The 19,555-nt window shown below is 45.7% G+C and overlaps 1 protein-coding gene across 7 annotated transcripts; it reads right to left on the bottom strand.

The window, feature by feature from the left end:
- Positions 1-182: 182 nt before the first annotated feature.
- Positions 183-17,930, bottom strand: POLE2 (DNA polymerase epsilon 2, accessory subunit). 7 transcript variants are annotated; one of them, XM_077180895.1, is made up of 19 exons: positions 16,860-17,930; positions 14,649-14,749; positions 13,630-13,705; positions 11,529-11,606; positions 10,754-10,847; positions 10,313-10,387; positions 9,965-10,048; positions 9,416-9,472; positions 8,990-9,038; positions 8,054-8,126; positions 7,457-7,629; positions 5,818-5,907; positions 5,582-5,636; positions 5,188-5,247; positions 5,013-5,090; positions 4,551-4,659; positions 1,261-1,437; positions 1,104-1,171; positions 183-365 (listed from the first exon to the last, which is right to left on the bottom strand). In XM_077180895.1, exons 1-19 carry the CDS (start codon positions 17,687-17,689, stop codon positions 347-349), a joined length of 2,346 nt encoding a protein of 781 aa, XP_077037010.1. In that variant the 5' UTR covers positions 17,690-17,930; the 3' UTR covers positions 183-346. The 7 variants fall into 7 exon arrangements, 6 of the variants coding, with proteins under 6 accessions (XP_077037010.1, XP_054490366.1, XP_054490365.2 ...); XM_054634391.2 differs by having other exon boundaries at positions 16,849-16,995; XM_054634390.2 differs by having other exon boundaries at positions 1,104-1,437; positions 16,849-16,995.
- Positions 17,931-19,555: the final 1,625 nt, after the last annotated feature.

Below are 19,555 nucleotides of genomic sequence, written 5' to 3'. Positions count from 1 at the left end.
TCCCATTTCCAGGCTCCTTGCAGATAACCAGCTATCCAAGTTCTCCTTATCTTTAATTCTTTTTTTTTTTTTAATGCTCCTTTCCTGTTTGATACAGCTTGTTCCTCCATTTAACCTTTTTTTAATGCTTTGCCAGTTATTTTTCACTCTGACTTTACAATTTATCTAAACTGACACCAGTGTCTTTTCCTGTAAAAGTTTATTTGTGTACAAAACAAATCAGTTCTGACTTTTGACATTCTTTATAAAAAGTCCATGATATATCACAAAACTAAGGCATGTAAATAAAAAAAAAATACAGTTGGCTTCCCATGGGTTCACTACCTTTTTTCAGTGCCACAGAAATTCAGAGTCCTTGAAGCTTGCTGAAAATACCAAAGAAAAACAGTATTTTAAAGGTTTAGTTTAAAAATAGTTCATAATGTTCCTCTATTTCTTTATCTAGGAAAGACTTGATAATGTTTTGAACTATTTAAAGACCTAAAGTATCTCATGGTGTGGTATTTTTTATATTCAAATAGAAGTTAAATGGGCTGACCCATTATTAATTCCCTGAGAGGGCTTCTCCAACAAGGAGAAGATAAATTTATTCTTTTCCTAATGGGTTATACCATCATTATTTCAAACAGGTAAATTTTCATCCATTTTAAGCCCTTTGATACAATTTAATACTTTTTTGGTGTTGCAACTGGTTTTTCTCCGGTCAGTGGAATGAACAAGTGCAGATTTAAAAATATGTGAAATCAAAGCCTGAAAGTGGCTCCTGGGCTTGATGGTTATCACAAAATGAAGCAAAAACTGGTCCTAAATTTAATTAATTTATGTAACAACCATCATCCCCAGAAACAAATCTGCCCCCCAATTAGTTCTCTATTATTGAAAATCAGGCAGTGCAATCATCTCCTTTCACTTCTGAATTGTGCTTCCCATCACTGATATTTGTAATTTCTCCATTTATTGCTTTAGTTCTGGCCATTTGGATTTGTTGCACTGCCTAAGTATGAAGTGTGAGTTAAGCTGCTGGAACATTCAAATATTACAAATTTTATGTGGGTTTTTTTAATGATAATCAGAAACTCAGCACATAAGAAAAACCTATTTACCTGTCTTCAACTGTCTTGTTGGAGGGGTAGAACACCTTGAAGCAAAACCCACTTCTGGGAAACGAACCCTGTGAAGGAAAAAGCGGGGAAAAACCCCCATTAGCGTGAGGGGAATGGCAGTGCAGGGCTGAGGAGGGCGGCAGGGCTGCTCACTCACGGGGTTGATGCAGAGGCAGTCGCTGCTGGTGACAGTGAAGGGGTCGTGCTTGTCAGCGGTGACCAGCAGGTCTGGCAGGGGATAAACCCTCAGGGCGTAATCGTAGGCCCAGAACACGGGGCTGACGAACAGCGGCAGCGGGCTCAGGTGGGCCTGCGACAGAATGGTCTTCACAAACTGCAACAATGAAAATATAACCCATAAACACTTGGTTAGAAACATTACACCTGGGGTAAAATGGGCTTCACAAACTGCAACAATGAAAACACAACCCATAAACACTTGGTTTGAACCATTACACCTGGGACAGAATGGGCTTCACAAACTGAAACAATGAAAACATAACCCATAAACACTTGGTTAGAAACATTACACCTGGGACAGAATGGTCTTCACAAACTGCAACAATGAAAGCATAACCCATAAACACTTGGTTTGAACCATTACACCTGGGATAAAATGGGCTTCACAAACTGCAACAACAAAAATATAACCCACAAACACTTGGTTTGAACCATTACACCTGGGATAAAATGGGCTTCAAAAACTGCAACAACAAAAACAGACCCACAAACGCTTGGTTTGAACCATTACACCTGGGAAAAAATGGGCTTCACAAACTGAAACAATGACAACATAACCCATAAATGCTTGGTTTGAACCATTACACCTGGGATAAAATGGGCTTCACAAACTGCAACAACAAAAACAGACCCATAAACACTTGGTTTGAAACATATGAAGCATTTATCTCCTGGGATAAAATGGTCTTCACAAACTGCAACAACAAAACCAAAACCCACAAACATTTGGTTTGAAACATATGAAGCGTTTATCTCCTGGGATAAAATGGTCTTCACAAACTGCAACCAAAAAAAACCCAAAAAAACCAAAAGGAAACAAAAAAATAAACTAAACAACAACAACAACAAAATCCCAAAAAAAACAACTACAAACCCTTGGTTTTAAGGATTACGCCTGGGATAAAATGGTCCTCACAAATTGTAACAAAAAACCCCACAAACAATTGGTTTTAAGCATTACTCCTGGGATAAAACAAGTCTTGACAAACTGCAAAAAAGAAACCCCACAAATATTTGGTTTTAAGCATTACACCTGGGATAAAATGATCTTCACAAACTGCAACAAAAAAAAAAAAACAAAAACAAAAGGAAACAAAAAAATAAACTAAACAACAACAAAAAAATCCCAAAAAACCAACGACAAACCCTTGGTTTTAAGGATTACACCTGGGATAGAATGGTCCTCACAAATTGTAACAAAAAACCCAATAAACACTTGGTTTTAACCATTACTCCTGGGATGAAATGGTCTTCACAAACTGCAACAACAACAAAAAAAACCAAAACCAAACAAAAAATAAAACAAAAAACCCCAACCCCACAAACACTTGGTTTTAAGCATTTACCCCTGGGATAAAATGGTCCTCACAAATTGTAACAAAAAACCCCACAAACACTTGGTTTTAAGCATTTATCCCTTGGGATAAAATGGTCTCTACAAACTGCACAAAAAAACCCCACAAACACTTGGTTTGAACCATTTGAAGCATTTACCCCCTGGGATAAAATGGTCTTCACAAACTGCAACCAAAAAACCAAAAATAAAAACAAAAGCAAACAAAAAAATAAAATAAAAAACAACAACAACAAAAAAATCCCAAAAAAACCAACGACAAACACTTGGTTTTAAGGATTACACCTGGGATAAAATGGTCCTCAGAAATTGTAATAAAAACGCCCACAAACTCTTGGTTTGAACCATTTGAAGCATTTACCCCCTAGGATGAAATGGTCTTCACAAACTGCAAATAAAACCCCACAAACTCTTGGTTTGAACCATTTGAACCATTTATCCCCTGGGATAAAATGGTCTTCACAAACTGCAAATAAAACCCCACAAACTCTTGGTTTGAAGCATTTGAAGCATTTATCCCCTGGGATAAAATGGTCTTCACAAACTGCAAATAAAACCCCACAAACTCTTGGTTTGAAGCATTTGCTGCAGGCTCAGTTCAGCCCTGCACGTGTGGGTTAATAAAGAACCTTTTTGAACCTGGAAATGTTTGGGGGTTTCTGTATCTCATTCCTGCTGATCTTTGATGATTTCTGGAGTAAAGCAGTGAGCTGCTCTTTCCTCTCTTCAGCTGGGAGGTTTTTCATACACAAAAGCCTTTCTAAAGGCCAGCATTTGAAGATGCCACAATTACCTCCTCAGATTCTCCAGGAGAATCTCCTTACCTGCTCCTCCAGCCCAGAAAGTACCAACACTGCTACAACTCTCATTTTTTTGGTTTTATTTTCCTTATTGCTTTCCAGTTAACCACAAGACTCACACTTAAAAAGTCTTTTCCCTGAACTGAAGAAATAATTTGATTCCCAGATGATTTTCCTTTCTTTGTGATAAAATTTCCCTCTTTCTTGTTTGTTTTACACTGATGGCTGAATTAAAATAGGCAAAAAAGGCAGAGCAAGAGTGGAGTATGCAAAAAACAACCAGCAGAAATTGCTGCAATTCTACATTTCCTTGCTGGAAAGCCCTGGATGAGGACAGGGAAGTGTCAGGAATGCAAATTCCACAAACCCAAGGTACCTCAGTGTCCACGGGGTGTGCACAGAGACCCTGAGCTCAAACACCTTTCTGAGGCAAACAAACACCAAAACTCCTGCAGAACAAATAAAACCTGACTCCATCCATCACTGCAATGAGCCAGCACCACCTGGATGGTTCTCATCCCATGATTTCAGCAAATCCCATCAGCTCCTGCTGTGCATTCATTTAGTGGAACCACAACCCTGAGCTCACTGCTGATGGCTGAGAAGCAGAATTTCAGTTTCAGCTGAGGAGACAAAACAAGCAGATGAATTTCAGAGCAAGTGAGGAAGTGACCTGCTGCTTTACTGCAAATGGCACTGAGTAACCAGTCAGATCTTGGAAAAATGGTAATTTCCATTAAAATTTGCCTTTAGGAATCAGTGATTCTTGGCAGGACATTGAGGGCTGGCTGCTGCTATGAAGTTCTGTGTTCGAGGGCAGCTCCAGTGTGACAGAATGACCCCATCCCACCTTAAACCATCATGGTTTGAGTTATTTTGCTGTCAAAATGTGAAGAAAAATAAGAATACTAAATGTATAAATCCTTCCTACAGCCCCTCTGGGTTACTCATGCAGTGTGGCACAAGAATGAAGATCAGAGCCCCCAAAATCCAGCCCTGCTGGTCAATAAAATCAAAAATCTTGGCAAAAATTGGTGAATTCAGCTCACTCACATGGTTGGGAATGTCCATGGTGCTGCTTGGGAAGCGAACACAGTTCCTGCACATTTTGTTGACCAAATCTTCCCGAAAAATAATGATTTCTTGGGTGCAGTACTGAACCCTGAGTGAAAACAGCAGTGAAATTCATGAAGGTTAACCCAAAAATGAGGAAGATGCATTAGAAAGTTGATCTCCCTCTAATACAGACAATTGAATGAAAATAATACTTTCCCTTAAGATGGTTTTCAACAGGATTTTTATATTAAATATCATTTTTTAGCACTACTTCCTTTCTTCACTGATTTTTTTATGTCTTAGTGTATTTAAAACTAGTTACAATTCATGCAAGTGAAGAATTCTATTAATTTGAAAAAATTAAGGCAAATTTTCCCCAAAATCTGTAGGCTTTGAAAATTATATTTGCACATAATTTAGTTTAAAAAGATTTTTAAAAAATAGCAGTTACATGGTTACCTGCAGGGATTTGTGGTGAAAACTGAAAATGGCACCAGCTGTCTGAATTCCTGAGTGATATTTTCAGCCAGGGGAGGTCTAAAATAAATAACAGAGGTATCAACAAAGACTCTTAACATCTTTAACTCAAATTTCACTCAAAATTCCAAGATGTGAGGAAGGGAAGCAAACTGACCTTGGTAAAATAGAACCAGGCCCAGGATCTTCAGGGCCAGGGACAAACACAAATCGACTGCTGCAAAAAAAAACCCAAAAAAAAAAGGTTTAACAAATCTCCTTTGTATAAACTGATCCTAAAAACTGGGTCTGATGTTCTGAATTCAGAGAGCAGGAGCCAGGGAAGTATCCCAGGGAGAGACCTTGGCTCCCTCATTAGCACTTTCCATGCCCAAGCTATTTTAGATAAAATCAAACTCGCCCTGCTCCCAAACAAACCTGCGGGCCTGTTACAAAAGCAGCTTTTTATCTGATCACAGCTGCCTCACAGGACAGAGAAAATAGGGTAACTCTCAGCTTCTACAAGCAATTAAAGGCTTCACAAAATAAACAGATTTCCCCTTGCTCTGTACCTTTTGTGGATGCTGGGATATTCACATATAATATCTGCCAGAGCCTTCAAAGAACCTGGGCAAAACAGGGCACAAGACCTGGTTAGAAATGAACACACCTTGGGTCAATCCCCCCTCTGCTGCAGTGCACTTAAAACAAACAAAAAAAAAGATTTTTTTATTTTCTGCTCTCTTCATTTGTTTGCCATCATTATTTTAATTCAGTGCACATGTCTGGCTGTTTACAAGGACCTCACCTTTCAGGGACTGGATTTGATTTTTGCCATATGGTGCAGATGAAAAATTTCCACAGAAGAAAAAGCAGGTGGGAGGTGCAGAGGAATAACCTGGGAAAAGAGGAAAAGAGAGGATCTGTGAGTGTACCCCTCCACTCCAGCACCTCCCAGCACTCAGCCCATCCCAGGAAAAGCAGGAACTGAAACAGCACTTCAGGCTCTGTGCTATTCATACACCTGACTGATTTTCTTGATCCAGGCTGTTTTTAGCTCAGGAAGGGGATGGCAATGTACAAATGTCACTTTGAGGGAGCCCTGTGGCATTTACAGGCTGAGCTCCAGCAGTGTTTGTGTGTCTCCAACTCCTGCCCCAGCCACAGAATTACACCAAGTGCAATTATAAGAAATAATGCCATTTTTAAATGTATTATTGCCCTCAAGAGGAAAACAGCAAGCAGGCAGCACTGGGTTGCTATTAACCTCCCTGATCACTCCAATTTAAGGACTCTCCCAACATCCAATTCCCCCCTGGCATTATAAAGCAACAGTAACTGGAATTGCCTGAGCAGTTTGAGGATCTGATGAGTGCTCACAACCTCACCCATTAACTGCTTCAAAGCAAAGTGGGGGGAAAAAAGAAACCTGATTCCCATCCCTGAAATAAAAATAGAAACAGCTACTCAGGCATTCATCTCACATCCCAGTTCCTCTCCATTTTCCTGACACACAGAATCACACTTGGATTTACTTCACTGCTTTTCAAAGGGCTGGTAAATAGAACAGAATTGCTTATCCCAGAGAAATGGCTCATCAATATTTTTTTCCCTTGCTCTCCCCCACAGCTGCTCGTTTAGCTGATAATTAAGAAGGTTATTACTTGCCTGTGAAAGTCTCAAAATAGCAAATGCAAGGTGTGCATCTCTGCCAGGTGAGCTCAGCACACAAACCTCCCTGACCAAGGTCCCTTCCTGCCCCAGCACCTGCAGGCCTGGCTCAAGCCCAGTTTGCCCAGCTCGGATCCAGACACTGAACTGGTTTTGTAACTCCTGCATGACTCTGCTCATTTGTGTCCAGCTCCCTTTTGGTGAGGAGCAGCTTCCCACCCTGAATTCTGGGCTGTTTTTAAACACACTTCCACTGTGCCCCAGGCAGGAGGGACAAGCTGTTCCCAACCTGCTGCAATGCAAAGGAGCCATTCATAAATGCTCCTTTATGTTGCATAAATGTTTTATCCAGAGCTGTCCCCATTACTGACCCCAGGATCCTGGCATGAGCTGGGTTGGAAGGGACATTAAATCCCATCCCATCCCACCCCTTTTCCATGGCAGGGACACCTCCCACTGTCCCAGGCTGCTCCAAGCCCTGTCCAGCCTGGCCTTGGGCACTGCCAGGGATCCAGGGGCAGCCACAGCTGCTCTGGCAATTCCAGCCCAGCCCCTCCCAGGCAGGAATTCCCAATTCCCAATCTCCCATCTGGCAGTGGGCAGCAATGCTCATCTCTCTGAACTAAGGAATTAGCCCAGGAAGAACTTTCAGGAGCAAGGGAAACATTTCTATCATAGCCCAGAAAATGGCTCCTGGTCTAACCACTGTTTGTATTGAGAATTTATGGAAATAAATCAGGCAGACAAGGTTTAGAGTGAAAGCAGCCCTCACCTACCTGAAAACATCATGTGAAGCTTTTCCAGCACCTCTGCTTGGTCCAGCCACACGTCAGACACAAACACAAACATGGCATCCTCATTCTCTTCCTCCAGCTGCTTCAGCTTTGCAGAAGCCTTCACTGATGTTGAGGAAGGGCCTCCAAAGAAGTTGATGTTCCCATAGAAGGCTCTGCATCATTAAAATGCTCCAGTCAGGATCCCAGCATGGTTTGGGTCCAAAGGGACTTTAAAGCTCATCCCACTCCAGTGGGATGGGATCCATTCCACTTCCACTGTCCCAGGGATCCACTCTCTCAGCAACAAGGAATTTATGATTCCCATGGAACAGTTACCTGGCTTGGCCATTGAGAAGGGTTTACATCCCCATTTCCATGAATAAGCACAAGCCAAAGGCTTTTGGAAGGGTTTTTGTGCCAACAGTGCAGTGCCTCTGAGCCCAGAACTGCTTCCTTAAAATGGTATTTATTTTAAAGCATTTGGGGAGGAGGAAGAACAACATACTTGAATGTCAGAGAGATTACAAAATAACAATGCTCTTACTTAGAAAGCCCTAGGAAAACATGGAGTGAGGCTGCCAAAAGTCACTTTTGTACCTGGTGGTAGCAGAAGGCTCGGTGGGCGGAAATCCAAAAGCGTTCACATGAAAAACTTCATCCTCATACCAGCCTAGGAGGTTTTGGAAGAGCAGAACAGCAAAAGAAGCCTTGAGTTTTTTTTTTCTAACAGCCTCATGTCCTAGACATTACTCAGAGCTGGCAGCCCCAGCCTCCATCAATCCCTCTCTTGTGGCAGCTCCACACAACCAGAGCAGGGAATGGGCTGGGTGGAAAAAGGGCTGAGAAGGAAAATCAACTTTTGTTTTAAAGCCCAGCCACTTCTGTGAGTGGATTTGGTGCACAGCCACAGAACAACCCCCTGGAGCACACAAGGATTGCCTGAGTTTGCTGGCCCCATCCCACTGCTCCTTGTCTCAAACCCCACTGTTGAGAACAGAAGGAACTTGGTGATTTCTTTCTTTATTTATTTATCCATCCCCGCTCTCATTTCTGCTCCCAACTTCTTCTTACAAGCATAAAACAGCCCAGAAAACAGACTGAGACTGTGCATCTTGCACAGAGGAACATTCCACATACAGAAATAGCCTTTTTTTTTTTTTTTTTTTTTTTGCTAAAACAAGGCTCCAGAACTGCAAGCTCTTACATCATCCTAATGAGAAGCCTCATTAAAAAGCTTTGCCAGCACACAGCAGTATTTTCAGATCATTAAATCATTCCTCTGCTTATTCCAGGCTGTCTTCCTAATCCAGTCATAACTTCTCCAAGCATGCTGGGGCCAATCCTCAAAGCTGCTCACATTCCCCAAAACCCCCAAATTCCTCCTCTCTGCCTCCAGAGTCACAGCAAAAGCTGAAGGCCAAAAATCTCAGTCCCAAACTCACTGATGGTCACCAAAATGAGACCTCTCTGCTCAGCCACAGCTTGAACAGAATAATTTATTACAAGCTCAAAAATAAACCCAGGCTGCTTTACCTTCTGCCAGAACAAAGGAGGATTCAGTGTATAACCCACTGTGGAACTGGTGCAGGAAGGTTAAGGAATGTATTTTCTTAGATTCAAAGTAGGTTTTTGAACCAAAATTTGCTTTCCAGCTGGTGTAATGGATTTGGACAGCACTGAAAGTTCACAGGCTGCCTGAAGAGCCTGGAAATTGCCTGGTCCCTGAGCAGGTAAGCCCAGAGAGAGCCCAGGAACTGGAACAGGCTCTGCTTCCATGGGGAGGGAAAGTCACCGTGTCCAAGGGAAAGGCAGGACAAGGAATTGCAAACAAAGGAGAAAGACAGAGCTGCAGCTCTCAGTATGGAATTCTGAATGGTCAGCACTGATTTGCTGCTCAATTTCAAATCCTGCAGGTCCACAGGAAACTCCTCCAGCTCTTCCCTCACAACAAAAGGATATTGCTTTACTAAGGTCTAGCTGGACCACTCCTGTGGGGTCTTCTAGGAAAAATTTCCCCTACAAAACAGGATTCATTAATAAAGCAAAATATACCAAACACACAAATGCTTCAATCACAAACATCTATCAGGCAGCATTTAGAAATGTTTTGGCTGGGTTTAATGTTTTAAGCTGGCAAGAACTGAAAATAATGTCATTTATAGAAAATGTATCTCAGCAGCTTCCCTGGGAGCTGCTGCAGTTGGGATTGCTGGTGCTCCCCTCCCTAAAATCACAGTCCAGGGCATTGGCAAGTCCAAACTCAGCCACTGGAAGCTCCAGCCCCTCAAGAAGGGACAAGCCAAAAAACCCTAACTGCTTCTGGTTGCTGACATAAAAATTTTATGGTGGGAAGGCAAAGAAAGACATTTCCACACACACTGGCACTGAATGCTTGTGGAAAAGTCTCTCAGAATGGGTCAGTGTGAGATATTGAAGTTTTCTCATTTTTAATGTATTACAGCACTGAATGAGCAGTGATCAGAGACCCCACAAGAAAAAGGACCTCACCTCCTTGAGCTGAGTGATCATCCCAAGCACAATCACTTCTCCCACTTTAGCTGGGCTGCCCAGCAGAGTCTCTACTGTCTTCAGCTGGGGTCAAAGGCAAAGAATCCAATCAGAGTCAAATCAAACTCCCCAAACTCAAACTCCCCTGCTTGCTTTTCCCCCCAGAGCCCCACACAGGACATGGCTGTACATGAACACACAGCTGAGCCAGAGGATGCAGGCTCATCACCAAAATCAGAGCCTTATTTCTGAATGTGCCTTAGGAGAAGGTTCCCAATAGTGGCTGCTAGCACAAAGAACTGCTGTCATTATTTGGGTTAAAACTGGAAAGAACTCCCATTTTTTTACCTGGAATTTGTTCTTGCTGTCATCAGGATGAGCATCAATTGGTGAAGGAGTGAACAGCTCATGTCTGTGAGTCCTCTGCACAAACCAGAATGGAAGTGATTCAGTTTAAAAAGCAATGAGCACTGCCAAAGAGCCAGTTTGCTACAAGCACTGTGCAAAACACTTCAGAAAGTTCTTACTCCATCCAACAACTTTTAATAATTCAGTCCTTTCGACAAGAATTTACTCCCAAGAAACAGATGATCAATAACACCAGATCATAAAACTAAGCCTAAAAAATACACCGGGTAATAAAGCCTAAAGAAAGTGTCATGGAAGCATCTGTGAGGCTGCTGAAGAAGTTATTTGTGACAAGCTGGAAGGCAGAGGCTTTCTGAGGCAGAGAGCAGGGTGTATTTCTGGAAGGAGAGCGGGATCCATCCATCCCTGAGGATTCCTGACCTGCTGCAGGATGGAGTAGCGCTCCCGGAACAGCTCGGCCTTGTCCCGGGCAGTCCCAAATAAACTGGGCCTGGGCAGGTCAGTCATGGGCAGGCTGCAAGGAAATAACACAAGCACAGGGTCAAAAAGGGATACTGCCCCCAGCAAGATGAGTTATTGACCTAAAAACTCTGGGAGGCTGCAAAAGCTGCTCCATGATTTAGGTACATTCCTGCTCAGGATTCTGTGCTTCCGCATTTCTGCCTCCATTTCATTCCCCTCTAACTCCCAGGCCTTGAGATTTATCTTTCCACCCAAAGAGACCTCTGCAGAAATCCATTTTTAAAAAAAAGCAGTTATGCCTTTAAGCAGTTGTGGACAAAAGCATTATTCCTCCAGTTTCTCACCAGCTGCTCCTAATTTTTCTTTGTTACTGTTTGGAGCTCTCCTTAGAAACCCCCCAGGGCTTCAGGGAGCTGCAAGATACAGACTAAGAAATAAATACAGGCAACAGACAGATCAAATTTATTAAAAAAATAAATTTAAACAGCCCAATGTGAGAAAAAAATAACCCCAAACTACCTTTGGTGATGTATGACCTTAGCCTTGCTGTCTTTTTTATTCATTAGGTGGAATAAACTTGGTTTATGGTCTTAAACTTTTATTACTTTTCTCACTCAGGCTTCAGCTGAACAGAGCCAAGAGGGAAAGATTAAAACCAGACTTATCTTACAGAAATAGAGGCTTTGTTCTTAAAACAGAAAAGTGCTTGAAATTTAAAATATGGGGGACTTACGGCAGAAACTTCTTTCTTTCTGAATTATAAATAAAACGTGGAATGTCAAAGGCTCCGATAATGTTGAAAACATTTTCTCTGAAATAAGAACAGAGACAGCATTGACTGAATGTTACCTTCCAAGCAAAACCATTCTGTGATTCCATGAAGAGGGTGAAACAAACTGACAAATATGTTGGCTAAAATGACTTTTTTTTGTTCAGTATCATCACCATTTCTCTTTCTATTTTATATTCTATTTTCTAGTCTATTTTCTCCTTCATCTTTTAGTTAAATAATGACAAAGACTTGTCCCTGTGATCTGTAGAGCTTTTCCCTTCAGGACTCTGCACTGAATCTGTACATATGGATTTCTCTTCACTTCTGGAGCAGAAAATACCTACATTAAGTATAAAAAGCACCACAAAGAAAAGTCACACTCACAGCATCTGCATCATAAAGATTCCAATGGCAAGAATTAAACCCAAATTTTCTCCACCCTGAGAGAGGCTGGGGGATGACAGGATCTAATTGACATGCCCAGCCAACAATCTCTTTTCATGCTTGGCATCAATGATGTGAACAGGAAAGGAAACACATCCATCAGCATCACAAAGTTCTCAGAAACTCCAGGAATTGCTCCACACTTTGTTATCACAGAAGGGAAATCAATCAGGGCTTCAAAAAACTAAACAAGAAAGCAGGAGCAGGCACCCCAGAGGAAAACTCTTCCAAAGTGCTTTCAGAAAAGAAAGGAACAAAAGCAACTTGAGATAACTTTCATCTAGAGCAAAGCAAATAAAGCATGGCCAGAAGTGCTGGTTAATATTCCACCTGCAGCACACCCAGCACACAACCCCAGCAGCTGAATTCCACAATTCCAGAATTCCAGGTTCTGTTCAGGGCCCCCTGGAGGCCCAGTCATGAGAACAAACACTCCAAGGAGCAACCTGGTGATGCCTTGTGCAGGCTGCCCTGGAGCAGAGGCTGGATGGAGTTCCAGAATAAAGCAGGGATTGATTCAAAGCATCTCCTCCATGCATCCACCTTGGGCAGCACAAGAGCCCAGCCAGGCCTGCACCCAAGATGAACCAAAATGGCCCCAAAATGCACGGCCGGGCACGGGGTCTGTCCCTGGGATCAGTTCTGCTCCATTTGCACCTTGCAGTTCATTGTCCCATTCCAGCTTTAGCCCCTGCAGTCCCACCCTGCTTGTTTTTCTCTCTCCAGCCCACGGGGTTTGTGCTCTTGGGCTGAGATTTGGATCATTTGTCCTTGGTGCCCAGCTGGAGCAGGAATTGTTTTGTCTCCCTGCTCTGTGCACAGAGCTCAGAACTGCACAGCATCAGAACCATCCCCTGATATGGAGCCCAGACCCACTAAAGCAGCACAGAATGTGAAAATACAAAAGCTCAAACCTGAGACATCAACTCCACCCCTGCCCTGGGCAACTTTTCCATGAAGAAATGTTCCCAATTTTCAATCCAAACCTGCCCTGGCCCAGCCTGAGGCCGTTCCCTCTGCTCCTGTCCCTGTGCCCTGGAGCAGAGCCCGACCCCCCCGGCTGTGCCCTCCTGGCAGGAGCTGTGCAGAGCCACAAGGGCCCCCTGAGCCTCCTTTGCTCCAGGCTGAGCCCCTGCCCAGCTCCCTCAGGGATTCTCCAACCCCTGCCCAGCTCCCTCAGCCTCTCCTGGGGCTCCCTGTCTCAAGCTGTGCCAAGGGAGATTCAGGTTGGATATCAGAAGTTTTTTACAGAAAGGGTGAGAAAGTTCTGGAATGGCTGCCCAGGGAGGTGGTGGAGTCCCCATCCCTGGGTGTGTTTAACAAAGCCTGGATGTGGCACTGGGTGCCAGGGGTGAGTTGCTGTCTCCCTGCTCTGTGCACAGAGCTCACCATCCCATAATGTGAAGCCCAGACCCACCCACTAAAGAAAGCAGCACAGAATGTGAAAAATAGAAAAGCTGAATCCTGAGGCATCCCTGGAGCAAAGGCAGCAGCAGGAGGGCAAAAGCACAACCGAGCAATGACTGCAGACAGTGCCTGGCACTCCTGTCCCCAGGAGGAACAAGGAAATGCCAGCAGCTCCCAGAAGTCCCCAGATCATTTCTAATGTCACCCTTACATGGCCTCATCCGGGGCCCGGCTGCATTCCTGGACCGCTGCTTCCACCAGGGGCTGCTCAATCATGTTGGATGACACTGGAAAGAAAAATCCCAAGGATTAAACCTGCAGCAAGGAAGGAAGTGAGTCTCCAGTATTCCACGTTAAATGGCTGAGTCTCCTCCCAGGAACACACACAAATAATTCATGTAATGAATTTTCTGTAATGACACACAGATGGATCACTTAATATTGCCACCAAAAGGACACATTCCTGGGGAAAAAATACCCCAAACATGGAGAACAAGACAATTATAGTTGATGCAAAGCTGCCAAATATATCACAAATGTGTTAGAGCTGAGCTCTCACATTCTGGAGGTTAATTTGGTTCCAGAACAGTATCACAAGGATTGCTGCCTTAAGTATTCCAACACAGTTCTGGAGACAGGCACATTGTTGTTTTCATTAATTTAAACTGATAATTGAAATGAGTTTGAAGGCTTCCCCATCCTAACAGGTAAAAATTCCTTCAAAATAGTCCATCAAAATAGCCCATCAAAATATTCCTTCAAAATTATTCCTTCAAAATATTCCATCAAAATATTCCATTAAAATATTCCATCAAAATATTCCTTCAAAGTCTCCCATCCATCCCTGCCCTCTGGCAGTGGGAAGCCATTCCCTGTGTCCTGTCACTCCATGTGTAAATAGCCACTTCTCTCCACTTTAACATTTAAAATTACAGTTTCAACTACAAAGATGTCCAGACAAACTTTTAGCAACTGTCACTGAGAAATGTCACTACTCTTGGAAAAGTCAGGATATTCTGCACTGCCAGCTCTTTATATGGCACAAGTGTCTGCTGACAATGAAAACCTCAGTGTTTAACCAAAATAAAAGGCCAAAAAATACATTTATCTCAGTCAACCCCTTACACTACAAAGACACCTCAGTGCCTCTGCTGCCAGTCACTGTCTTTGTCTTGATGGCATCAGGAATGCCAGGAAAATTGGCTCAAGAAAAAGAAATTGTTTACTTACAAGGCTGTTTTTCAACTGCATCGATGACATTTTCAATTATATCATCAAGTTCTCCCTCACTGGTGGACTGGAAAGCTTCAGTGAGATACTTCAGGGCATCCCTAGTCCCAGAGGAGAAAGCACAAAAAGCAATTAATGTTCAATAGTTGACACAAACTGTGCTGATTTTAGCAGGTGTGCACATCATCACCACATGGTTTGTGGTTAAAAAGCAGACATAATTAGCTCTGCATAATAGCACCTTGGTTCAAGTCAAAGAAAAAAATCATTGGGATTGAAAATATCAGGGAAAAGATGGAGAGAACCTCAGCCTCACACAAAAAATTCCATGTGGGAAGGGAATTCTGGAGACCCTGTGGTTGAACCTTCTCCTGAAAGCAGGGTTTGGGTTATGCTGTCCAGGGCCCTGTGCAGCCAAGCCTTGAGAGCTTCCAGTGGGGGAGATTCCAGCACTTCTCTACTCCCTCAAATTCCAAATTTAACTACAATTTCAGTGAAGAATTAAATGTCTCTTGTCCTGTCACTGTGCATCCTTGAGAACACTTCTCATTTGTAGGAAAACTGGGATTAGCTCCTCATGAATTTTCCCTTCTTGAGGCTAAATCAACCCAAATCCTCCACATCCTCCCCATGCCAGGTTCTCTGACCTTCTAATCATGGAATCCCAAATTGCTTTGGGTTGGAAGAGTCCTTAAACCCCATCCCATCCCACCCCTGCCATGGCAGGGACACCTCCCACTGTCCCAGGGTGCCCCAGTGTCCAGCCTGGCCTTGGGCACTGCCAGGGATCCAGGGGCAGCCACAGCTGCTCTGGCAATCCCAGCCCAGCCAGGAATTCCCAATTCCCAATCTCCCACCCATCCCTGCCCTCTGGCACTGGCAGCCATTCCCTGGCTCCTGTCCCTCCATGCCTTGTCCCCAATCCCTCTCCAGCTCTCCTGGAGCCCCTTCAGGCCCTGCCAGGGGCTCTGAGCTCTCCCTGGATGCTTTTCTTCTCCAGGTGAACATTCCCAGCTCCCCCAGCCTGGCTCCAGAGCAGAGGGGTCCCAGCCCTGGAGCAGCTCCATGGATTCCTCTGGACTCACTCCAGCAGCTCCACATCCCTCATTTTGGACTCCAAATCCGGGTGCAGCCCTGAAGCTGGGATGTCACCAGAGCAGAGCTTCCAGCTCTTGCAGCCCCTTGTGCTTCCCCACAGCCTCTAGCCCAGGACCACCTCAACAGCCCCCACAGGACCTGCTCCAGTTTAGCAATATATTTGAAATAGAAGTTATTTTAATTCTCAATAACACAAGAATTAGAAATCCAGTTCTTCCCTCAACCTTAGACAAGAGTCTCACATTAAAGATAACAATTTTCTTACTCATGTTATCTGCTGGCCAACCAAACTGGCATTTTGGTGATCAGCCTGACCTTCAAAGTGTCTCAGCTCATGGAACTGTGGAGTCAGGAGTTCTGCACTTGTGCCCCTCTCTAATGAAAGTATCAGGGCACTGTCCAAAATAATCACATTCCCATCCATGACAGAGAGAGAATTTAATTGATATTAACACACACCAGAAAGAAAGGGAAAGTAAGAGCAATGGGAGACCCAGTTACTTATAAATCATGACACCTTCCACTGCAAGCACGAATCCCTTTTCGTTGGCATCCCTAAATAACACATCCTATTATACTGGAAATACACCATTCCTGTCTTTGGAAATGCCATTCCTTCCTCTAGCAAAGAGCGCTGAGCACAAGACTGGCAAGTGGAACTCAGATCCCAGGGCTGTCAGGCTCAGAGGCTGACAAAAAACCCCAACCAAACACCCGGCACCAGCAGCAGGGAGGGCTCCAAGGGGAAACCATGGGCAGCCTTTGGTGACACCCAGGGTCATGAGAGGGACGGATGGACGGACGGAAGGACGGACGGACGGATGGAAGGAAGGGGCCCGCAGCAGCAGGACAGGCTAAAGATGGCTTTGGAGGAGCCCTCAGAGGCCTCGATGCGGGGGAAGGAGGAGGAGGTGGGAAAGGCAGCCCCGGCCGCGAGGGACGCGGAGCGGCCCCATCCCCATCCCGCACCGGCGCTCCCCGGGCCCGATCCCCGCAGGTCCGCGGCCAGAGCAGGGCCCGGGACCGGAGCAGGGCCCGGGGCAGTGTCCGGGACCGGAGCAGGGTCCAGGACCGGAGCAGGGTCGGGCCCGGCGCTACTCACGGGCGCAGGACGAGCCCCCGCAGCCGGAACGCGGAGCTGAGGCGGCGCCGCAGCCGCTCGGGCTCCATGGCGGCGATGGCGCCAAAAGCGGCCGGGCCGCCCCCTCAGACCGGGCCGGCCCCGCCGCGGGAGGAGCCGGGCACGGCCCCGCTCTGCCCGGCTGGAGACAGCGCCGGTGCCGGACCCGGCTTGGAGCAGGGATTGTGCCCCGAGCTGGCACTGATGGGCACCGCCGGTCCTGAGGGCAGCTCCGGGTCCCTCTTGACAGGAGACATGGAGGGGCTGGAGCGGGTCTGGAGAAGGGAGCGGAGCTGGAGCTCCAGAAGAGGCTGAGGGAGCTGGAAAGGGGCTGGAGAATCCCTGAGGGAGCTGGGAAGGGGCTGCAGAATCCCTGAGGGAGCTGGGCAGGGGCTGCAGAATCCCTGAGGGAGCCGGGCAGGGGCTGCAGAATCCCTGAGGGAGCTGGGCAGGGGCTGCAGAATCCCTGAGGGAGCTGGGCAGGGGCTGCAGAATCCCTGAGGGAGCTGGGCAGGGGCTGCAGAATCCCTGAGGGAGCTGGGCAGGGGCTCAGCCTGGAGCAAAGGAGGCTCAGGGGGCCCTTGTGGCTCTGCACAGCTCCTGCCAGGAGGGCACAGCCGGGGGGGTCGGGCTCTGCTCCAGGGAACAGGGACAGGAGCAGAGGGAACGGCCTCAGGCTGGGCCAGGGCAGCTCAGGGTGGGCACAGCAGGAATTTCCCCATGGAAAGGTTTGTCCAGCCCTGGCACAGGCTTCCAGGGCGGTGGTGGAGTCTCCATCCTTGGAAAGCTTTAAACACCATGTGGATGTGGCATATGGGGACATGGGGCAGTGGTGGCCTTGGCAGACTCCACATTTACAGAGGCTTTTCCTACCTCAACAATTCCCTGATTCCATAAAACACTTGCTGTGACTGACACAAGTTACAATTATCCACACTATCACTTTGTTCCTTTGTAGCTCACAATATTTCTCCCTGCTCTTTCCCTGTAGGCTCAGCACAGGCTCCTCTGCATCTCCAGTTCTCCAGAGTCTCTCACTTCAGATTTTCTTGGCACAAAACATCCATCAAACACATCTGACTGTGAATCGGTCCTGTGAGCACAGGATGCTCTCCAGGGCTGTTTTTATATAATCACAACATCACAGAATGGTATGGATGAGAAGAGATTTTAAAACTCATCTCATCCCACCCCCTGCCATGGCAGGGACACTTTCCACTGTCCCAGGTTGCTCCAAGCCTCATCCAAGCTGGCCTTGGACACTGCCAGGAATCCAGGGACAGCCACAGTTCCAGGATTGTGGAGCAGCTGCCTTCTCTCCAGATGGAAAACACCTGATATTTCATTCAAACACTCATCCCCATCTTTCAAAGTACAGCTTTGATTCCACAGAAGGCTCACAAAGCAACTCTTGAAAGAGTTTGATCGAAAGACTGCAGGGATATGAAGACAGACAGAAAATGTCAGCTATTTTCTATAGCCCATTCTCAACTGCATAATTTATAATTGCTCCTCATCGGGGAGCGAGCTCATGGGTGAAGCTGCTGCTACTCTCTTCAGACAAAGAGCTGCCATCTGACAGGTCTCAGCTATTTTGGCAGGAAATATGATTCATTTTTTGTCACAGGCATGCAGCTAGGTGCACATTATAAGCCCAATTCTTACATAAGTACCTTCATTTGCTAAAATTACTGCTTATTCTCCTTCTAAGAAAACCTGGTCCTGCCATTCAGCTCCTGTCTCGCCACATGAAGGAAGGTGCACCTGGAGAAGGGATGTGCCCCTTGTCCAAAAATAGTTTTCTCTGAAGCTATGACCAACCAGGGAATGCAAAGCACACTCCTACAGCATCCTGCTGGATTTGGGGGCTCTCTTAGCTTGCCTGGAGCCTCCCACCAGAGATATAAAAGTATTCCAGCGTGAGCTGCAGCCTTGTGTTCCACTGAGCCATCTGCAGCTCTGCAGACCATGCCCAGATCTTCGTCTCTGTCACCTCCTGTGGCTTTGCTGGACATCACAGCAGCTGGAGAGGGACTGGAGGGAGCCCAGTGCTCCAGGATCAGCCAGCATGGATCTGCCTGGATCCATGGAATTGTTTTGTTACACTGACAAACAGCTCATTTCCAGGTCTGTCACTGCTCCACTGGCAAAATCCCATCTCCTGAGACAGCACAAGGCAGCTCTGCCTGACCTAGAGATCTGTGGATAGGGTTTGTCTGCTTCCATGGCTTTTTTACCTCTTCCAAATGCTGACTCCTGCATTTTAACCACCATCCCAATGCACCAACAGTAGCTTGCCTCATTTTAAGAGTTCAGGACAGGTCCTGATCTCTGTGTCACCACTGACAGAACACCTGGAGCTGTGCCAGGGCAGGTTTGGGTTGGATTTCAGGAAAGGTTCCTCCCCCAGAGGGTGCTGGCACTGCCCAGGCTCCCCAGGGAATGGGCACAGCCCCAGAGCTGCAGGAGCTGCCAGGGATGCCCAGGGTGGGAGTGTTGGGGGTCTGGGCAGGGCAGGAGCTGCCCTGGATGATCCCTGGGGGTCCCTTCCAATTCAGGAGAGTCTGTGATTAATATTACCAGTTTATCAATGTGAATAATTAACATCTTCCCTCCTAGATCCAACAGAGGATGTGTGTGTCCTACTCTCACAAGAAAATCCTGACAATTACTTTCTGATGCCCTTTTA

This window comes from Agelaius phoeniceus, chromosome 6, assembly GCF_051311805.1.
Source record: "Agelaius phoeniceus isolate bAgePho1 chromosome 6, bAgePho1.hap1, whole genome shotgun sequence".
In the NCBI taxonomy this organism is placed as follows: domain Eukaryota; kingdom Metazoa; phylum Chordata; class Aves; order Passeriformes; family Icteridae; genus Agelaius; species Agelaius phoeniceus.
The sequence above is the reverse complement of the archived record's forward strand: the minus strand, read 5'-3'. Positions and strand labels throughout refer to the sequence as shown.